Source organism: Seriola lalandi, unplaced genomic scaffold (assembly GCF_002814215.2).
Source record: "Seriola lalandi dorsalis isolate HSWRI2012SDOR001 ecotype SW California unplaced genomic scaffold, Sedor1 jcf7180002054901, whole genome shotgun sequence".
Classification (NCBI taxonomy): domain Eukaryota; kingdom Metazoa; phylum Chordata; class Actinopteri; order Carangiformes; family Carangidae; genus Seriola; species Seriola lalandi.
In genome coordinates, this window is record NW_019525453.1 from 78771 (window position 1) to 97208 (window position 18438).

Consider the following 18438-nt stretch of genomic DNA (forward strand, 5'->3'; position numbering starts at 1 on the left):
AGCGCAGGAGCAGCAGAACAGGTTTATAGAACATGTGAATGTTGATTAAATTGAGGGAGACATGTGGCTCTTTGGAATCATACGTGTATTGTATGACTAGCGACATCATTTTGGTGACCGTTTAGTGTGGCTTTGATTCTGACACACTGCTGAAATAAACTCTCTACCACAATAGCTCATCTAGAGATGTAAGAGATCAATAGAGGATATGGATTCACTGAGGCATTTGTCACAATCCCACACAGTTACATTGTTACTGGGTACAGAGTAGATGTGTCTATAATAAAGCTAAATAAAGCTGTGTGTCTGTGTGTGTGTGTGTGTGTGTGTGTGTGTGTGTGTGTGTGTGTGTGTGTGTGTGTGTGAGACTGTGTGTCCACCTACCTGAGGCAGGGCCAGTAAGTAGGACAGAGCCAGCATCATGTCCCTGGGAAATGCATCGTTGGCCAGCTGTAGCAAAACTGGAAAGGATGGAGGGATGGTGGGATGGTGAGAGAAGACGAGAAGGGGAAGAAAAGACTTTAACTAAAGAACCCAGGATTAACAACCAACCCTCCCCTCTTGGACAACTCTCATCCCACGTTTGTTGAATACAGATGACAGCGCCTGTCAGAATACACTTCTCTGTGGGCCAGACAAAAAAGAGGGAAGGTAAAAATAGAGGGAGACAAAAAGAAAAGGGGGGGGGGGTGCAAAGTCAAGAAGCATCATTAAAAATCCCACCGAGGTCTAGGATTCTGTCCATCTTCTCTCTGGGCTATTGTGTGGATATCTGCGTGTGTGTGTGTGTGTTTGCATATGTTGTGTACAAAAGAGGGTTGGTTGTGTATGGATGTGTGTGTGCATGCACATGTGCATGTGTATGGTTTTGTGCAGAGAGAGTATTTATTATTCAAAGAGTAAGTACATGCCCACTTCTAATAAGTGCTCTCCAGATGAGTCCAAACTTCATTTAAGTGCACTTTAAAGTTGAATCCCCTGAATGCCAAATTAGCCTATGCATATGTATCGACAGCAAAGACAGGAAGAGGAGTTTGACTATAGGAATCAAAAGTGATCTGTGTTTGACTGGTTTTGACTTGTCAGTTTGAACCAGTGATCTGGCCGAGCACGTCATGGTGACTGGGAATAAGCAGTTTCTGACTTAAGGTCTGACTAAAGTGTCCCAATTCCATAATACACACTAACTATACAGTATACTATACGTTACTTAAGCTTTACAGTTCATCCCTATCCTTGGAAGTAGTAGTTTAACAACAACAATCCTAACTCAAATTCTATTTACAATAATAAACAAATGACAAAAAATGAACTGGTTCCAACTTCTCAAATGGGAATATTCTGTTCCTCTCTTATATTCCACTAAATAGAATCTGTTTTGGTTTAGAAACGCTGGTTGGACGAAGCATGATGCATGAAGACGTCACATTGGGCTCTAGGAACTCTTGATGACCATTTTTTTCTGACTTTTAATAGCCCAAACAATCAATTTATTAATCAAGAAAATAACTAGTAGATTATTCATCAATGAAAAATAATCATTACTTGTGGTACAGTTGCATCCCCATGACAAATGAGCAGACTCCCTCTGCTGATGAAAACCATGAGATATGGTGGAAAGCTCCAAAAGAAGCCGTTTTGGCAGAATTGCACAATTACTATACTTGATCATTTTGTACTAACAGGAAATTATGCAAAAAGTGCAAAAAAAAATACATGAATCAAACTGCAACTTCAAAATGCCACTGCCAATTAAACCTCACTAAGAGAAGAAAGATGTTTTTTCCAAATATCCAAATATTTTTTCAAGCTGCATCACCAGCATCTGCAATTACTTCTAATGTTCTGCAGCTGTGAGAAGCTCCACAAGCTTTATTTTTTGCATTGCATTATTGGAAGATTGTGTACAACAGCACATATTTTAAAATCAAGAATCGTTTAGTATGCATACAAGCTGATCTGATTTTGTCACTGTTCGAACGTGAACACAATATTATCAAATCCTGTTTAGCATTAGTGTGTCGTATGAAACTGGGACACAGTCCATGTTTTTGCAGTGGCTCTAAGGCTGATGGGATTTGGAGGCTAGAAAGAACTTTGGGCACAAGGATGCAATTTTTTCCCAAACTGCTGGCCCCAAGGCCACGACATTAAAACACAAGCATGCACGCACGCACACACACACACACACACACACACTATTTGACTGAAAATACGTAGATTTACTAGATAGACACTGTAAACACACAGACACCCTTTCTTAATCACTCACTAACTCTCTGTGAGAAAACGGGGGGAAAGAGCAGAGAGAAGCAGAGGCAGACAGAATCACTTTGTAGTCTCAGACCCAAGGAGAACAAAAGCCTGTTCTTGTGATAAGAGCCTGAGACAAAATGGAACAGACAGAGAAAAGTAGAGCATGGACACTGGGAGAGAGACAGAGGCGGGGGCAAAGGGAGAGACATACAGTATACACTGTAGGACAAAATGCACACTAATATGCATACGTGCACAGACAGGCCAGTACCTGACACGTACTGTGGAGGTTCAGTGTGTGCATGTGCGCGCAGGGCTGGAGTGATGCACCAGTTTAAAGAGCCATAACAGCTCTCTTAAGCAGAGTGCCCACCCTCCTCCCTTTCTCATTTTTTTCTCCCCTCCTCTCTTACCTCCCGGGTTTCAATGAGCTACACCTCAGAATGAGCTGATTACACGCCTCTCTAAAGCTACTGATACCATCGGGACAGGAATTACCAGAGGGGTAAACACACACACACGCACACACACATACACACAGAGTAGATAACCCTAACTTAAAAGCATACAGTATTTCTGCTTGTGTGCGAGAGAGAGAGGAAAACAGAGAGAGTGATAAAGAGACACCACGTGTCTCTGTCTTGTGTGTGTGTGTCAACACATGCATACACACACTCCTGCTCCTGTGTCAGCTAAATCGGGCATATTGTTAGCAGGATGGTGAGACAGTGACTTATTACTATTTCAACTGTGCAGGCAGTGTGAAAAACAACCGATTATGGCCTGGTCAACGTGTGGCCAATAGCAGCACTCCACGCTGTGCGAGTGAGTGCAAATATGTGTGTCTCTGTGTTTCTTCACACCAAGTGCTTGTGTTTGCACCTTACTCGGCTCAATCCCATTGAGTTACTTTCCTCCTGTGTCATCATTAATTACCTCCACCTTATCTGGGGCAGGTGAAAAATCAATGTATTTATTTTCTTAAAGGCCACCTCCTAGTCTGTTTTTGAGGACAGCCGGCGTGGCGGGCCGATACAGGAGTCATTAATCGAAGGTTGTTATCGGACGCGATGCCGTCCAGACAGGCTTTTCTCTTTCTTGACACGTCGCACTCCGCAGCAGCTCCGAAGGGAAGGTGACTTTTTAGAGGAGAGATATTCATTTGAGTGACAGTGGCACAGAGAAACAGAGAGCTTGGATTTGGTGGAACGTGTGGGTGTGTTAATATGTTTGTGTGTGTGTGTGTGTGTGTGTGTGTGTGTGTGTGTGTGTGTGTGTGTGTGCGTGTGTGTGAGAGAGAGATGTGTGAATGCATATCTATACATTAGCACTTCATGGTCAAAGTGTGTGCGTCGCATTCTTCAGTGTCCATGAATTAGTATTCGAACACGTTCACACACACACACATCTGTTTGCTCCGTATTTTTGTAGTTGCATTGATTCTGGCGAGCTGCTGTGATCCATCACGCAGCATGGCCTTGATGTTTTGACTTGATGCTATCTCTCTGGTATGGCAGTGGTGACGCGTCATTATTTACTGTTGCCGTGGGATACGTGGGGATACATTAATTAATCAGTATGAGGCTATTCTTCCCATGTTGTCCCCTAGTCCACCACATATGGGCTCCGTGGTTAGACGGATGAGGAGAGGAGAGGGAAGAGTGAGGTTGGGGGGAACCACACCGTGCGTCCTGCCAACACCACAACTTCACTAAGATGAAGCACTGAGAAACAGCTCAAGTTAAACTATTCTCACTCAGTGTCTCAAACACTTGGACTTCTCAGATTTAAAAAAGAATAAAATCAATGTGAGAGAAGTTGGCAAATCAACATGAAGGCTCAAATGAGCACAAAATATTCAAACTACTAAGTACTTTAGTAGGAACACCACACTAATACTGGGTTGAGCCTCAATTTGCTCTCAAAACAGCCTCAGTTCTTCACGCCATTGATTCCACATGATGTTGGAGGCATTGATATTCTGCTCCATGATGACATGATTGCATCAGATCACTTCACCTGAGCTGCACATAGCCTTTCTGTCACCTCGTAGCCTTTCTGTCCGCAGAGCTGCCGCTCACTGGATGTTTTTTTGCACCATAAAAGTAAAAACTCAGTGCGTGAAAATCCCAGGAGACTAAATCAGCCCATCTGGCACCGACAATCATGTCACGGTCAAAGTCACTGAGATCGCATTTTTTCCCTCATTCTCATTCCCTCATGTTTGATGTGAACATTATTTGAAGCTTCTGACCTGGATAATTGCACAAATAAGCAGGTGTAAAGGTGTTTCTAATAAAGCGCTCGGTGAGTGTGTATATTACAACAGCCTGGGAAATGATGATGATATTTAGGAGCCTATTTCCTCAAAACAACGTCGGTGCTAACGACTAACGATTAGTCCTCAAAAATATTCACAACAATGTGGAAGACACTGTTGCCTTTTAGAAATTGTGCTATGAATGGAAATTAAGAAAAAAAAATTAAAAAAAATATGGAGCCACAGATGGCAGATAATATGGTCTGTCTGCTCTGCAGCAAAAGTTCAGTTTTATTTCCATTACACCCGAGTCTCAGTCAAGTCTGCTTCAGCAACAACACGTAAAATACTACTCAAATTGTTTTAAAAAACAAGCTCACTACAGTTTAGAACTGATTTCTTGACATGAGCCATATGGGAAAAATCGGATCGCTCAAACTGCGAGACAGTGACTCAAACTGAATATTAAGCAATCTGGCAGAAATTCTGCTCCATTCCTACATTTAGTCTTGGTCAAATTATGTGGGGTTAAAGTCAGGATTAGTCTAGGTTTAATATCCCAGCATCAGCATTTCTCTTTCATCAAGGAAAAAGGACAGACTACATTTTCTTCATCTGTATGAGAATCTGTGTGTGTATGTGTGTAACTGTGTGTTGCACTGGTGGGGTTTTTCTGCTTACCCTCCGTAGCAGGAAACAGGGTTTTTCCTTCAGTTTTGGCCTCAGCCAGTTTGCCGGTTCTCAGCAAAACCTCTGCAAAGTTTTCCTGAGGCACGTCTTTGTAGGACAAATACACATCTTGACTCTACGAGAACAAATGGAGAACAGAAAAGATACATAATACATACGCAGAAGGAATTCCCACAGTAGGGAAGAGCAAATGAGAAAATGACAAAGGGAGATGTGATTAAGGTGACTGAGCGTCTTAATTCCCACGAAGTCGGACGGATGACAAATGTAAACAAATGAACTTCAGACCCAAATAAAGCTTTTCAACACAGGGCCGTTTGATAATTCATTTATGGGGTTCTTTTACGCCAAGTGATTTCTCAAGTGTCTGAGAGGTGAACAATGAAGTTTGTGCTCTTTCTGGCCTCAGAGCCTCTGCCTCAACACAGAACGTTTCCTGTCCATCTTCACCACTCTTGCTCTGTCTTGTTGCATTTGTCTCTCTTTCTCTCTCAATCAGCCTCTCCTCCCACCCCACTCCCTTCATTGAAACTGTTAAGGTAAAAACCAATCCCATTGATCAGCCGGCTCATAGACAGATGGACGTGGGGAGCCATTATTGGTAGATGGATGATGGAAGATGGATGAAGGCTGGAGATGGAGCGGAGGAAAGGATTTGGAGGGGCCTATTAAAATGTCATGAGATGAGATGTATCGGCCTTCTCTGTTTCCCCTCGCGTCCACTCTTTTAGCTATCCACATGATTTGTGTCTCTGAGTAAAAAGCCCAGTCATAGCCCAGGGCGACCATTTTCTAGGCATAAAGGTCAAACTACTCCTTTTCTTACTTTTGTTCTGTTCTACTTCCATAGCGCCATTCCATCGACATTCTTTTCTTTTGGTTTTTTATGATCTCCCCCTCCATCTAATACATACAGTACATCTACTCTTAGCGTTTTATATCTTTTACCACATCTCTAATTTTGTTCTCTATCATACCATCAGTCTTCAGTTTATCCTTCTTTTCCTGGAAAGCACTGTCCCCAAACTGCTTCTAGCATTAAAATTAGTTACTGAAATCAATATTCATTTGCTCTCAACACTGTTTTTGGAGGAATTTATAAGTCATAGGAGAAAAAAGTCTAATTAAATGCCTTAAAGTCATAAACTTACTCAGGCATTTTTGCAATAATTTAAGAAGGTGGCCTGAGGTAAAAAAGGAGAATTAAGAACAACAGAAATGTAAGAGTAAGAAAAAATAATGAGTCATGAGCCACACTGGTCTTAAACCACTCACCAGGTCTACATAGGGATCCTCAATGAGTTCCTGATAAAAGGGGCTACAGCCTTGACGCTCTAGGTTGGAGTTCTCACACGCCCCTTCCTGACTCGTGGCTCCTTCTCCGTGACCCTGAGGAGCCATCAAAACATCATTAAATTTTCACAACATGCCCACAGCACTGTCATCTCTCTGTGTCCCACACCTCACATCCTCTCCGTTTGTCTCTTTCCTTAGAAATCCGTGACCACGCCGCCACCACCACATAAGACTGCCGAGACCAGAGACGCCATCAATCTCCACCCCGGCGACCACTGAGCCAGTCCAGCCGCCGGCAACAGCCAGATATTGAAATATTCAATAGGCAGGCCAATTAATTATGCAAGAGATGAGCTCTTGATTGGTTGTTTTTGGATGAAGACTATAAAGTCTGTGAGCAACAGTGTGTGAGATATGGGGGCAGACATGGTGCATCTATGTCTTTCATGCCCACATACACTGTGCAGCCCAGAGGCCAATGAGGGTAAAAACAAGCATTAAAACAAATACATCTAGAGAAATTGCACTGTTATTGCCGGCTGCTTCATTGTGCCTTTCACAGCACACTGCTGATTATGCATTCATAAACACACATCAATACAAACACCACACAACACAAAAACCACACACATTTAAACCCACAAGTTCATTAGTTCATTCACTAATTAGTTACTTCATTGTCCCTGATGTGGAAAATTGTCCTCAGCTTCACCACTGATCACATAAATTAAAAACAAGACAGACAAAGTGTTCTTACATGCAGCGGCCGGAGGTAGTTGAGTGACTCTTTCCACCAGCGGTGGTCACTAACTGCGCTCAGCACAGCCTTGGTGGTCAGTCCTGTAGTGGTCAGCACTTCCATGGTCTTAGCTGTAGTCCTGTGCAGCAGGTCCCCCGCTGTCCCCACAGGGGAGCCCACAGTGGGTGCACAGGCCTAGGGCCAAGCAGGTGACAGTGATGACAGGATGGACAAAAATATGACAGCCAGGTTATTCTAATACATCAGTCTGGTGACCCTACAGTAGAAGCCACCAGGAAGAAGTCTTTACAACTTGAATTTATCCCATCTTAGTACTACAGCAGCCTCTGAACACTTCCTCTTTGCAAATGGAAAGCATCATCAGAGCAGATCTCTGATCTGTATTGTTCCATTACACCAAAGGACAAATTTTGAGCTGAGGACTCTCCAGTATCGGTGTGGTATTAGACATGGTTGTGTTCTGTTTTTTTATTAGGTAGTTAAGAGAAACACTTCAATACGCGCAGGGCTCTGTGTGTTCGTGTACTGCGCAGGGGAATTACAGCATGCACCTTTCAGGCAGCGCAAAGCCCTCCCAGCTCTACATGAAAGACATGTGTCATGCAGGCGAAGGACTGAAGTTGTGCGAAGTAGAGCGAACGCACCCGCAATTAGGTAGCGACAATTTAATTGGTCACTGTCACACCTTCATTCATACATTCATTTGGTCGGGGGATTCTAACAAGGTCATTTCACAAAAATCCAGGAGAGAGAGCTGAAATCTGAGAGCAGAAGTTTTGTGAGCGCGCAGAAGTTTTGTGAGCGCACAGAAGCAGCCTGAGCATGAGGAGAGAGAGTCAAACCAAAGCACAGGAAATTTGTGCAGCAACCGTCTATCTGAGTGCAGACAAACAGTTTTGACCAGGAGCAGAGCCCGAGAAAGGCGAAGGGTTTAAGGTAAAGCATTACAGAATCTGAACATGAAATGAAAAAATAATGCTCTCAAAATGAAGGACAGTGCTCTTGAATAAAGATAGGAAAGAAAGTCCTTAGTCAGTGGGCTGGGGCCAAACCGTTTAGTGCCTTTCATCAATACTTTATTTGGCAGGGGATTGAGGGTCAGGGAATGAAAGGAGCCCAAACACGCATGCACTCAAGATGTTTGTAAAACACACACACACACACACACACAGATAAATAAATGCACCTCCAGAGAGCATACACACACACACACATCTACAGGGCTTAAATATACGGGTGAGGAGTAGGAACATCAATACAACAATAAAATGACAACAGACAGCTTCAAATGAGCACCCATCCGCACACAAAGGGGATGCAATGCAAGTCATGAAACATTAACACCCACTCAAGGCATCATAAAGCTGGCGGTGCTGAAGGGGAGGAGAAGGGGAGGCATAAATAAACCAAGGGAGCTGAGCAACCTTAACACTAGATTTACACCTCATCAAATATGGAGCAATAGGAAAACACACGAACGCAACAAAAGGACAGAGACACACCCACGTAGCGATAGTGGAGAAGACAGCTCAGACAAAGGGCAGATGAACGGCAAGCACATCAATGCACAGATAAAAGAAAAACAAAAAAAAAACATACAAATTTCCATATGAAGACTAACCTTCACAGAGTCCGTCTCGTCGGCCTCTCGTCCACTGTCTGTAACAACAGGCTCCATTTGATAGTTAACTGCCTGGTACAACACCTGCAGAACAGAAAGAGGCAGGAAGAAGGAAAACGAGAGATGTAATTTGTTATTTACTTATACCACCTGTTGTTGCAGCCAAACAATCTGACTGGACATTAGCATGTTGGTAGAGTAAGAGAGTCTTGTTTCCAACCGTTTTAGCTTGTGACCCTTTAAAGCAAAGCACTACTCATGATTTCTTGCCACAGGCTGCATGTGAACAGTGAGAAGTTTGACCAAAGACTGATGTCCCTTTCTCAGACTGTCTTAGCTGAATACTTTTCAGAAGCCTGATAAAGGGAAACTCATCACTGTTTTAATTTCGAGAAAAAGTTTCAAAAATCAACATAACATTTTGTGGCACAAATACTGTATTTTTCCTTCCTCTTTACAATCTTGTTCATCATCATGCGACCCCTTGAACCCCTGGTTAACAGTCTACAAGTAAACAGGGTGGTTGTCTTAGAGCAGTGTATCACTTTTAGGATAAAAGACCTGATATTAGCCTCTCAGTAGAATCTCATGTTGATGCATTGATGTCTTTGGTCACCAGTATGAAAGGTTATTATCCAGTTCCTTCAGTTAACGAATGAATTTCTCTACTGGTCGGCTGTTTCATCAATTCTTCATTATACTAGCCATGCAAATTGCTTCTCTCAGCCACTGCCTCTTTGCCTGAGATCCAGTGGTATTTTTGATGCTGAACTGGACACAAAAATAAGTAAAATTGTTTGAGTTAGCAACCAGAACTACACTTTGGTTTAATAGGTTTGGCTTATGTGATAGTAAAGTAAAAATCTTTGTGTTTTGGACCGTATTTTGAAGATGGTTTATTACTTTGCAATATGAATTCTGTGTTTTGACTGTTTACCTTGCAGCTAAAATAATTATCACAGTGATGGCCTTCCACAGTGGAAAAATCCTGTCTCGGGGTATTATAAAGCTCTGTGCAGTGTTCTGGTATCTGATAAACCTTCAAACTTATGGATCTACAGTATTACTCAAACTGGAAATCATTGCTTGTAAGTCTTGCCATCACACAAAGCAAATATATATATATATATATATATATATAGGAAAATTTACAGAAGAATCAGTACTGGTCTATAAAAATATTCCATATTCATCAAACCCTAATGGAAGGTACAACAGAGACCAACCTGTGTTTGCAGGTCACTGGAAGCTGCGAGGAGGCCGTGGATGTTGTCTGGGGGACAGTGGGTGAGAGAGAAGGCTAAAAGCTCCTGACGGGCCTCCAGATCTCCGTAGCCCTCACACTGACCGAGCAGACTGCACACCTCCCATGCTGGACTGTAACCTGGAGGAAGAACGGGTTGGGGCAAACAAGGACAGGAGGTAAGGAGGACTGAAGTCGGGCAAGAGAGCCAGACAAAGAAAATGATGAATTGGCTTTAAATTAAAGTGTAAATGAGTGCCGGAGGTAACTAATTGCAGTGAAAGAATCCATGAAGATGATACGAAACATGAGGTCAAATTGTCAAATGTAAACACACAAGTTTACTCTCTTCTCACACAAACATATTTTTTTTATTCAAGATAGAAATAGTTTTCAGTTCTTCTCAGTGTCCTTCCGTCGCTGCTAAACCACCCTGAATCTAATCAGACAGAGGACAAACAGCTATCAACACATGACGACACACTAAGTAGAGAGAGAGAGAGAACACACTCATAGTGTACGAACTCTAAGAATTTTAAGAAATATATGCAGAGGCTATAATGCTGAGATCTGACAATACAATAAACTGTAACCTTCCAAGCCCTTGGGATATTAATACGTATTTAAGTTTGCAACACGTTTCCCCTTGAAGAAAAATACCAGCCTGACACATTGTAATAACTGTGCTACATTTGTTCCAGCTTCATCACAGGCAAAAACCAACATGCCGCCCCGACTTCATTCTCACAAACAGATTCAATTATTCCCACCGCGTTCTCAGACAGAGAACACCGGTGCTTATCTGATTACACCTTCCTTTCTCCCAGACACCTTTTTTCTCATCTGCACTGTCTCCCGTTACTCAGTGCTGTGGGAAGACTCTGTGAAATTCTATTCACTTAAATTTTTCTGTGGCGTAACATGAAACGGGGTCAGAAAAAAAAATATCATTATCTCACTGACCACTTTAAATCCCTTTAGGGAAAGTCTGAGGAGAAGACAGAGTAGATTGGAATATTATTGTGATATCATACTCCCTATGATTGTTTCTTGTGCATGAACAGACACAAAATCGCTCAACCTAGATTTTGGACTTAAGAGGCTGAAAGCCAGTAATTCTCAAGCGCCAGAAACCATAAAAAGAAACATCAAAGAACACAAACACATCAGCCAAGGTCATGATACTGCAGCTAGTTCACAAAAAGAGCTATCCAAGGGCTGAAAAACAGCAAAACAGGGTGTGTAATGCTTCCAGAAAAATATCACTTTTATGACATTGACTCTGGTGGAGCTTGTCATAAGATGAGGGAGGGTGCGACTGGCTTCCGTAAAAATTCAAATAACTTTGGCAGCTGGGGAGGCATTTCCCTCGTGTAAAGTTATAATTGAGTCAAAGGAGTCAAAATAGCAGACAGGTAGGAGGGAAGGTCACATTAGCTTCTCTACAAGCTTCAGTGCACTTTGTCATACCTCTGTCAACCACCTGGCTGTGTACTGCTTCACAGTTTTCCAGTTTCATCTACCTACCCGCAGCCATGAGATCCTGACAGTGGATGTATGAGGCCTTGAAGTCCGGACACTGGAGAGCTTGCTCTGCCAGCAAGGTCAGCACTCGGCCCTTTCGCGTGGCCTCGTCATCTCCTAGACACGCAGACATAGAGATATTCATTTAAACAGACATTAGTGCTGGAGAGATGCGACCCACAAACATGAAAATGTTCCGCATTTAAACATGTATTTCTATGTGTATGTTTTATGCATATTTTAATCTTGAGAAATCTTTTATCTTGTCAACATGTCAAAGTTAACATAGCAAATCTCATAATCCTGCATATCACGTATAACATCTGGCTTAATAAACCTCTTATTAAATCTCCACCTGACTACACTCGCACACGCGTGCACACACACACACACACAAACACACACAGGCTCAAAGTTGATACATACGGACGTCTACATGTATTAACGGCACCACAGACCAAGCCCGAGTCTACATATTAATCTGTTTTTAGTATAAATGAGGTTATTGCCGTGTCTGATCAGCTCAAAGAGGGAGTATGAAATATTAAAAAATACCATCTCGCTGTCTCACTAAACAGGAATAAATCTCAGTTTGATATCTTAGTGTCGGTGGGATTGGTTGTGGTGTTAACATTCATGTGGCAACTCAGAACCACCTTTGATCTCAGTGTAAGCTCAATAAACAAAAAGGAGAGGACATGGCGATCAAAAGAGGCCTGGCAAAAACAGGACTTCTGAAAAAAACGTGTACACTGAAGATCAAAGAACTGGCGGTTGAGGTGAAGAAATGTGATGGCACTGGATTGGTTTGTGTGTCTGTGTCTGTGTGTGTGTGTGTGTGTGTGTGTGTGTGTGTGTGTGTGTGTGTGAGAGGAGTGAGCAATGGATAGGAACGCTATGTTTACAGCTAGGGGGAAAGAGGTGTTGGTCAAATATTTTCAGGGTGACTGGTGAAAGGGTGTCTTCAAAAGCTGTCAAGACCTCAATATAGAGAAGGTTTGTGTGCGTTTTGTGAGTGAGTGTGTGTGTGTATGTCTGTGTGAGCTTGCCTTGATTCACCCTATGTTCTTTTAGACCAAATGCTTTTATCAAGACATCCTCTGACCTTATTTCAAGCCAATCTAAATCAGATATCTTGGAAGTCCAATTGAAGCCTTTACCTGTCCTTGATGGACCAATCAAAGGGGAGGATAAAGAGGTGAGAAATGTCAGAAAAACAACAAATAGAAAACACTTGAGTTTATAGGCTTAGACTATATGATCTCCTGTGGTTCTTTACTGGATGATCATCGGGATCCTGTCCAAGTCAGCACAATTTAATTCTCATTTGGAATATCATAATTATTGATTAATTCAGACAAAAACAAGTTTTTTTTTGCCCGTTCCCCATAAGACTGAATGATTTACGGAGCATTTCTGTAGACCGAGGCAGGAACTAAACCCTAAGGGTTTTTAACCGGTGAGCTGGTGATACCTGCATTAAATATTCACCACAGAGCCCCGGAGCTATGCGCCCTTCAAAAGCCTCCCCCCTGCATTTATTTATTTAAAAATTTGTTTATTCCTCTTCTCATCTCTCTCTCTCTTTTTTTTTCTGAAACCACACAGTGAGAGCTGCCTGCTGACTGAATGTGAGCAGCACAGAAACAGAAATGCCACAAGGCCAGTTAGCAGGTTTCCTTTAGCTGGTGACAGGCCTCAGAGAGTTAAGAGATGGAGGACAGAAGAGAGAGGAAGGCAACAGAGCAACAGACAGGCACAGAAGAGTCTTAGCTCATATTCCTGAAGAGAAAAAAAGATAAAGCAAACATGACAGAAATGTTCATGTCGTTCTGGAGGACAAGAAGTAATAGGATGGCAACTAGGATGGTCTTTCCCTTAAATTGTCCGTTAGGTAGAGTTTAGAAGGTGGTATTGGCGTTTAAAAAAGTCTTGATATGCAAGATATGGACACATATTTTTGAACTTCATAAATTTCATAAAGGGAATTTAAAATCAGCCAAACGACAGCTAACATTTTGCACTGTTCATATGCCGGTCAATGTGTTTCCATGATTACAACTCGCTGTGATACAGTTCTGCAGTTTGTAATCCCAAGTGGGAGACATGAGATCTCACACAAGGACCTAAATTAAAAGTAGGAAAATTACATTTGGAGTTATCACAAGGAGACTGACGGAAACATTTTTCCCATTTAAGACTTGATAATCACGGTAACTCCTGAAATCTGTTTAATACAACTAGAGCCGATGAGACTCATCAGAGGCTTTCTTGGCAAGGTTTGTGAGGGAGTAGGATGTTGCTTCAAGAGATGAGTTCTCTTTAAGTGTAAGTGGTTCCAAAGTGCATTGAGAATTAATCCAAATATTTTGATTTCACCTTTCACACTACATATGCTACATAGTCAAATACTTGCCAGGTTATGCAAATGACTCAAATTAAAGTCTGTCTTTTGGTTCAATTTCATCATCGTTATCATCATCATCAATCATCAACATTAATCTATCTTCTCAGGTATATAATGAGGGGTGGACCTCAATTTCATTGATGCAGAGATTACATAAACAGAAATAAAAAAAACAACAGAATTACAGAAATCAATTGCTAATAAAAACAAATATATTTCACTTTTGAATCTTCCCATTTGAGCATTCCTCCTTGACAACCACAATTCTGCACGTTTCTATTAAGTGGCTAATAATGTTTCTAATATTCTCTGTAAAACATGAGGTTGACACATTAGATGAGAAAATATATGAAAAGAAGATTTTAAGTTTGAAGTAACTAAGCCTATTTTTAAGAAGCCACACAGTGTTGAATGCCCCCTACCAGAATATGCCAGCGTTCAAACATGTTTGAGGATCGATACTTTTATCTGTGAGTTTTAAAAGCATGAAGAAATGATCAGAGCTTCAAAGAGGCCAAACACTGGGTGCCTTCTAGGTACAACAAACCCAAGAACTCCGCATTTTTTAACATGGAAAAGGCACCAGTCTCAAAAATCATAACACCATACCAGGATCAAAGACTGAACGTTGAGGCTAAAATGAGGACAAAACTGACCACAGGATGAAACAGTCACCGACAGAGTGAAAAGTTAACTTAACAAAGCCAGTATCTATGAATCGCCTGCCAATCAGAAACAACATGTATCCACCTATCGCAGTCCTGGTGTGCGACTTAATGGCCTCGCACTGAATCTGACCCTGACTGATAAAACTACATGAAACCTGAGCACAGAAAAAGGGTTTGGAGAGCACACAAAGTAGTGTGTCTGGGGAATGAAATTTGCTCACTCCTTCATGGTGTGTGTGTGTGAGAGAGAGAGAGAGAGAGAGAGAGAGAGAGAGAGAGAGAGAGAGAGAGAGAGAGAAAGAAAGAGTGAGTGCTTTAGTATGGATTTTTGCTTGCAAACTGCAACACCGCTCATGAAGATGAATTTCCCTCTTGTGTGAGAACTGTCAGTGCACTCATTGAAAGTACCCACGCATACCGGGGTACGTCTCTGTGCCTGGTGTGGGCGGTCCTTTCTCACTGAATCTCATGAGCTTTGTCATGAAACTGCCACCGGAGAAGAGAGGAGTCTGGTTCATTGAATGTTAACCTCAAACATATTTTTAACATGACAAAATGAAAAAAAAAAAAAAAAAAAAAAAAAAGAAGAAAAGGGACAATAACAATGTGATGAGTTCAGTGGTGTCAGAAAATGACTCAATGTGTGTGACTGTGCGTCTTTAGGTACCTGCCACTCGGAGAAGGGTGGCCAGACTCAGCAGAGTGGTGGACTGCTTGTAGGCTGTGGAGCAGTAGGCGATGCACTCCTTTATGAGAGACAGACGGTCTGATCGCAGGCGCACTGGGAGAGGGACAAGGAAGGCAGACGGGGGAGGGGTGTCAGACATGTTTTTGCCAATTACTCTATTCGAGTTACAGATACACAAGATCTACAGTGAAAAGAAGTCAGGAAAATAATAAAAGGCTGTATAGTACAAGGAAGTACAGTCCAGAACCACTTATACAGCAAATACATTATTGCATGGTAAACATAAGTGGAAATTTGATTTGCCCGATCATATCAATTAATTGTAAACAAGTTTTGATGCATCAATTAATACTGTAAATCTTTTTTTTTTTAGCGAAAACGTCTTTGGTTACGTCTTCACTGTGAGGATTTTAATGCTTTTCATCGTTTCAAACAAGTTTCAAACATTTTCATAATTTGAGTTTTACATCATTGTAAACTCGCCCAAAACAAGATATATCACATTAAACTCTGATAAGAATATGATGAGCAGATTAAATCCCTAAAATATTTTCTAGTTGCAGTACTTGAAAAATTAAAACAATGTATCAAAATTGAATTATGTAAAACAACAGCAGATAAATACAGATACATATCATTTGTATGTATTATAAGGCAGTACTTGGCTAATCTGACTGCAAACGCAATGATCAGATTCCACACGGCAAATATAAGATCAATGCTGTTGAACTGTATTACATTATACTGAGAGATGTTTCTAATATTTTGTCCATCCCTTACATGACCATAAATTAAACCAAAACCACTGTTCAACAGTTTAGATAAAAACTGACCATTGTAGCCTTCGGGAAGGTTGGATTTATTGTAAGACTGTTACTGCATTAGTTAAGTTAATAAACTGGCTTCTGAGTGTATTTTAATGCAGGACACGGTTCTTGGATATTTTACCTCCAGTGCTCATTCCTTGACTCCACTCTGATTAACTCTAATGTACGCATTTAATTTGGCAAACACCTAGGAACATATTAGTTCTTGCCAATTCACAGGATGGCACTGATTTTTTGACAGGTTTCAAACTTTCATAATTTGAGTTCAAGGAATAGAAACTTCTAAAAATCCATTTCCATATTTTTCTAAGCTTGCACTGAAACCTGAGAAATAGCATGTTTAGTGTCTCCGCAGGCCTCTGTGCTTTCTCAGCACCCCGCTGAGGATCTTTATGGCTTGGCATCACTTTGGGCGAGGCCTAGAGGGAATTCTGGGGAGGGTGGTGTCTAAGAAGCAGCGCCTTAGGCTCTGTAGGAGGGCTGCAGAAGACAGCATAAGATGGATTACCTATGCTCAAATCCTTTCACTTCATACTTGCGTTCATCTGAGTGTGTGCAAACCAAGTGTGCAGGATGGTGCTTTTACTTAGAAAAATAAAAATAATGCGCATATGTGTGCATGTGGCCTTGGTTCAGTACAAATAAGTAGTAGAAATGCACCACAGGCCACACAGAGCCATGGAGGAAGCACTAGAAATAGGCCATACAGAATAATCACTGATAAAAAACCCATACAACACAAAAAAAGTAATAATAACATCATAATAGAAGTTTTTTTTCTTTTACAACAAATCCCTTTCTTTCTATGCTTCTTGTCTAAGCTGCTTTTTTCCTTCATTCCTTCCTTCTTTGACTTTCTTCCTAAACTCTCTCCTGTCCTCACTTTGTCTTGCAGGTAAGAATAAGTGGGCGGTGAAAAAATAATGCAAGTGGACAGCAGGGACTGAGAAGATAAATGAGAGTAAGGGGGGAAAGAAGGAGTGGAAAAAAAGTGATGAGATAAGTGATGCAAAGAGAGCGAAAGGACAAAAAGAAGGCGGAGAGAGGTGGCAGTGGATGGCTCTTTCTGTCACAGTGGTTTTATGCTGGCTGCTCACTTTGATGAAGGGGGGAGGGGGGTGTGAGGGGTGTGGAGGCCTTCAGGGCAAACAACACATCAGTTCAGAGGTAAGGCGATGAGGGGCCAAGCCAGTTTATTTTGGCTCCACAGTTTCCTTTAACAAAGAGCCATGCCAGTAGGGTACGGATGTGAGGCCAGGGGAGAGAGAAAGAAAGAGCGCGGCGGTGAATGCTGATTGGTCAGGTTTACAGATGGAGCAGAAATATAAAAAAAAAAAGGACGGGTGTGTGTGTATGCAGGAGAGAGCACACATGCAGAGACCAAACACTTCAATCCTAATTAGGCCATCAGGCAGATGTTGTTTGCTCAACAGTTGATCCATAAATAACCATATATTTAGATATAGTGGCAAGAGGAAGTGACATATGGAGGGTTGGAGGAACTGAGAGCAGGGAGGGAGACAGGTTGGATCGGGCACGGGTGAGGGAGGTGTGGGACAGCATCTTTATATTCTCTACACGTCTTGAATTTAAATAAAAAATACTTAAATCAACAACTCCTACAAAATCACAGATGACAAATTCAGGAATATAAACACACTTGTGTTTTATTCATGAAATTCTCTTATAATGATTTTTCTTATTATTATTCTTCCGAGACACACATAAACATTTCTCACTACCTTGCAGCGGGAGGATGCTGACACTGAAGTCTTCCAGCTGGCTGAGAGCGCTGATGAGGTCCAGCTCCTCCTGGATGGACGAAGGACAGTCGGTGATCAGCTGGAGACACGCCCTGGCGAAGACAACAACCAGTTAAAACAAAATGTTATGACTATAACTTCTACTCCCTGAAGGAGAGAACAAGGTACAACACGTAAAGTGTGGGATGTCGGGCCATGCGGGGGCATGACATCCCAAACTTTCTGTGTCGTACCGAGGGAACAGGGAACAGATGACTACCAATTAGCTGCGTTCATCTGGCCCAGAGGTAACCAGAGCCAGATCAGATGACCTTGTGAAATCCAGATAAGGAAGTATAAAGCAAAAGTCTGATATTTTGAGATATATGTTTACAGCTCGCTCCCAGTTAGCTTAGGTTAGCACAAAGTCCGGAAACAGGGGAAACAGCTGGCTCT

At 41.8% G+C, this 18438-nt stretch overlaps 1 protein-coding gene across 2 annotated transcripts in view; it reads right to left on the reverse strand.

Moving 5' to 3' along the window:
* nbas (NBAS subunit of NRZ tethering complex) overlaps positions 1-18438 on the reverse strand; it is a 143315-nt gene that overhangs the window by 69973 nt on the left and 54904 nt on the right. Inside the window, exons 32-40 of one of the 2 annotated variants that reach the window (XM_023430124.2) lie at positions 17983-18095; positions 15393-15506; positions 11654-11767; positions 10110-10267; positions 8884-8967; positions 7260-7436; positions 6482-6595; positions 5198-5321; positions 385-461 (exon numbers count right to left, since the gene is read on the reverse strand). In XM_023430124.2, coding sequence (XP_023285892.1) covers positions 385-461; positions 5198-5321; positions 6482-6595; positions 7260-7436; positions 8884-8967; positions 10110-10267; positions 11654-11767; positions 15393-15506; positions 17983-18095 — 1075 coding nt within the window. The remainder of the gene's footprint in view (positions 1-384; positions 462-5197; positions 5322-6481; positions 6596-7259; positions 7437-8883; positions 8968-10109; positions 10268-11653; positions 11768-15392; positions 15507-17982; positions 18096-18438) is intronic. The other variant, XM_087180396.1, reaches the window with a different exon arrangement.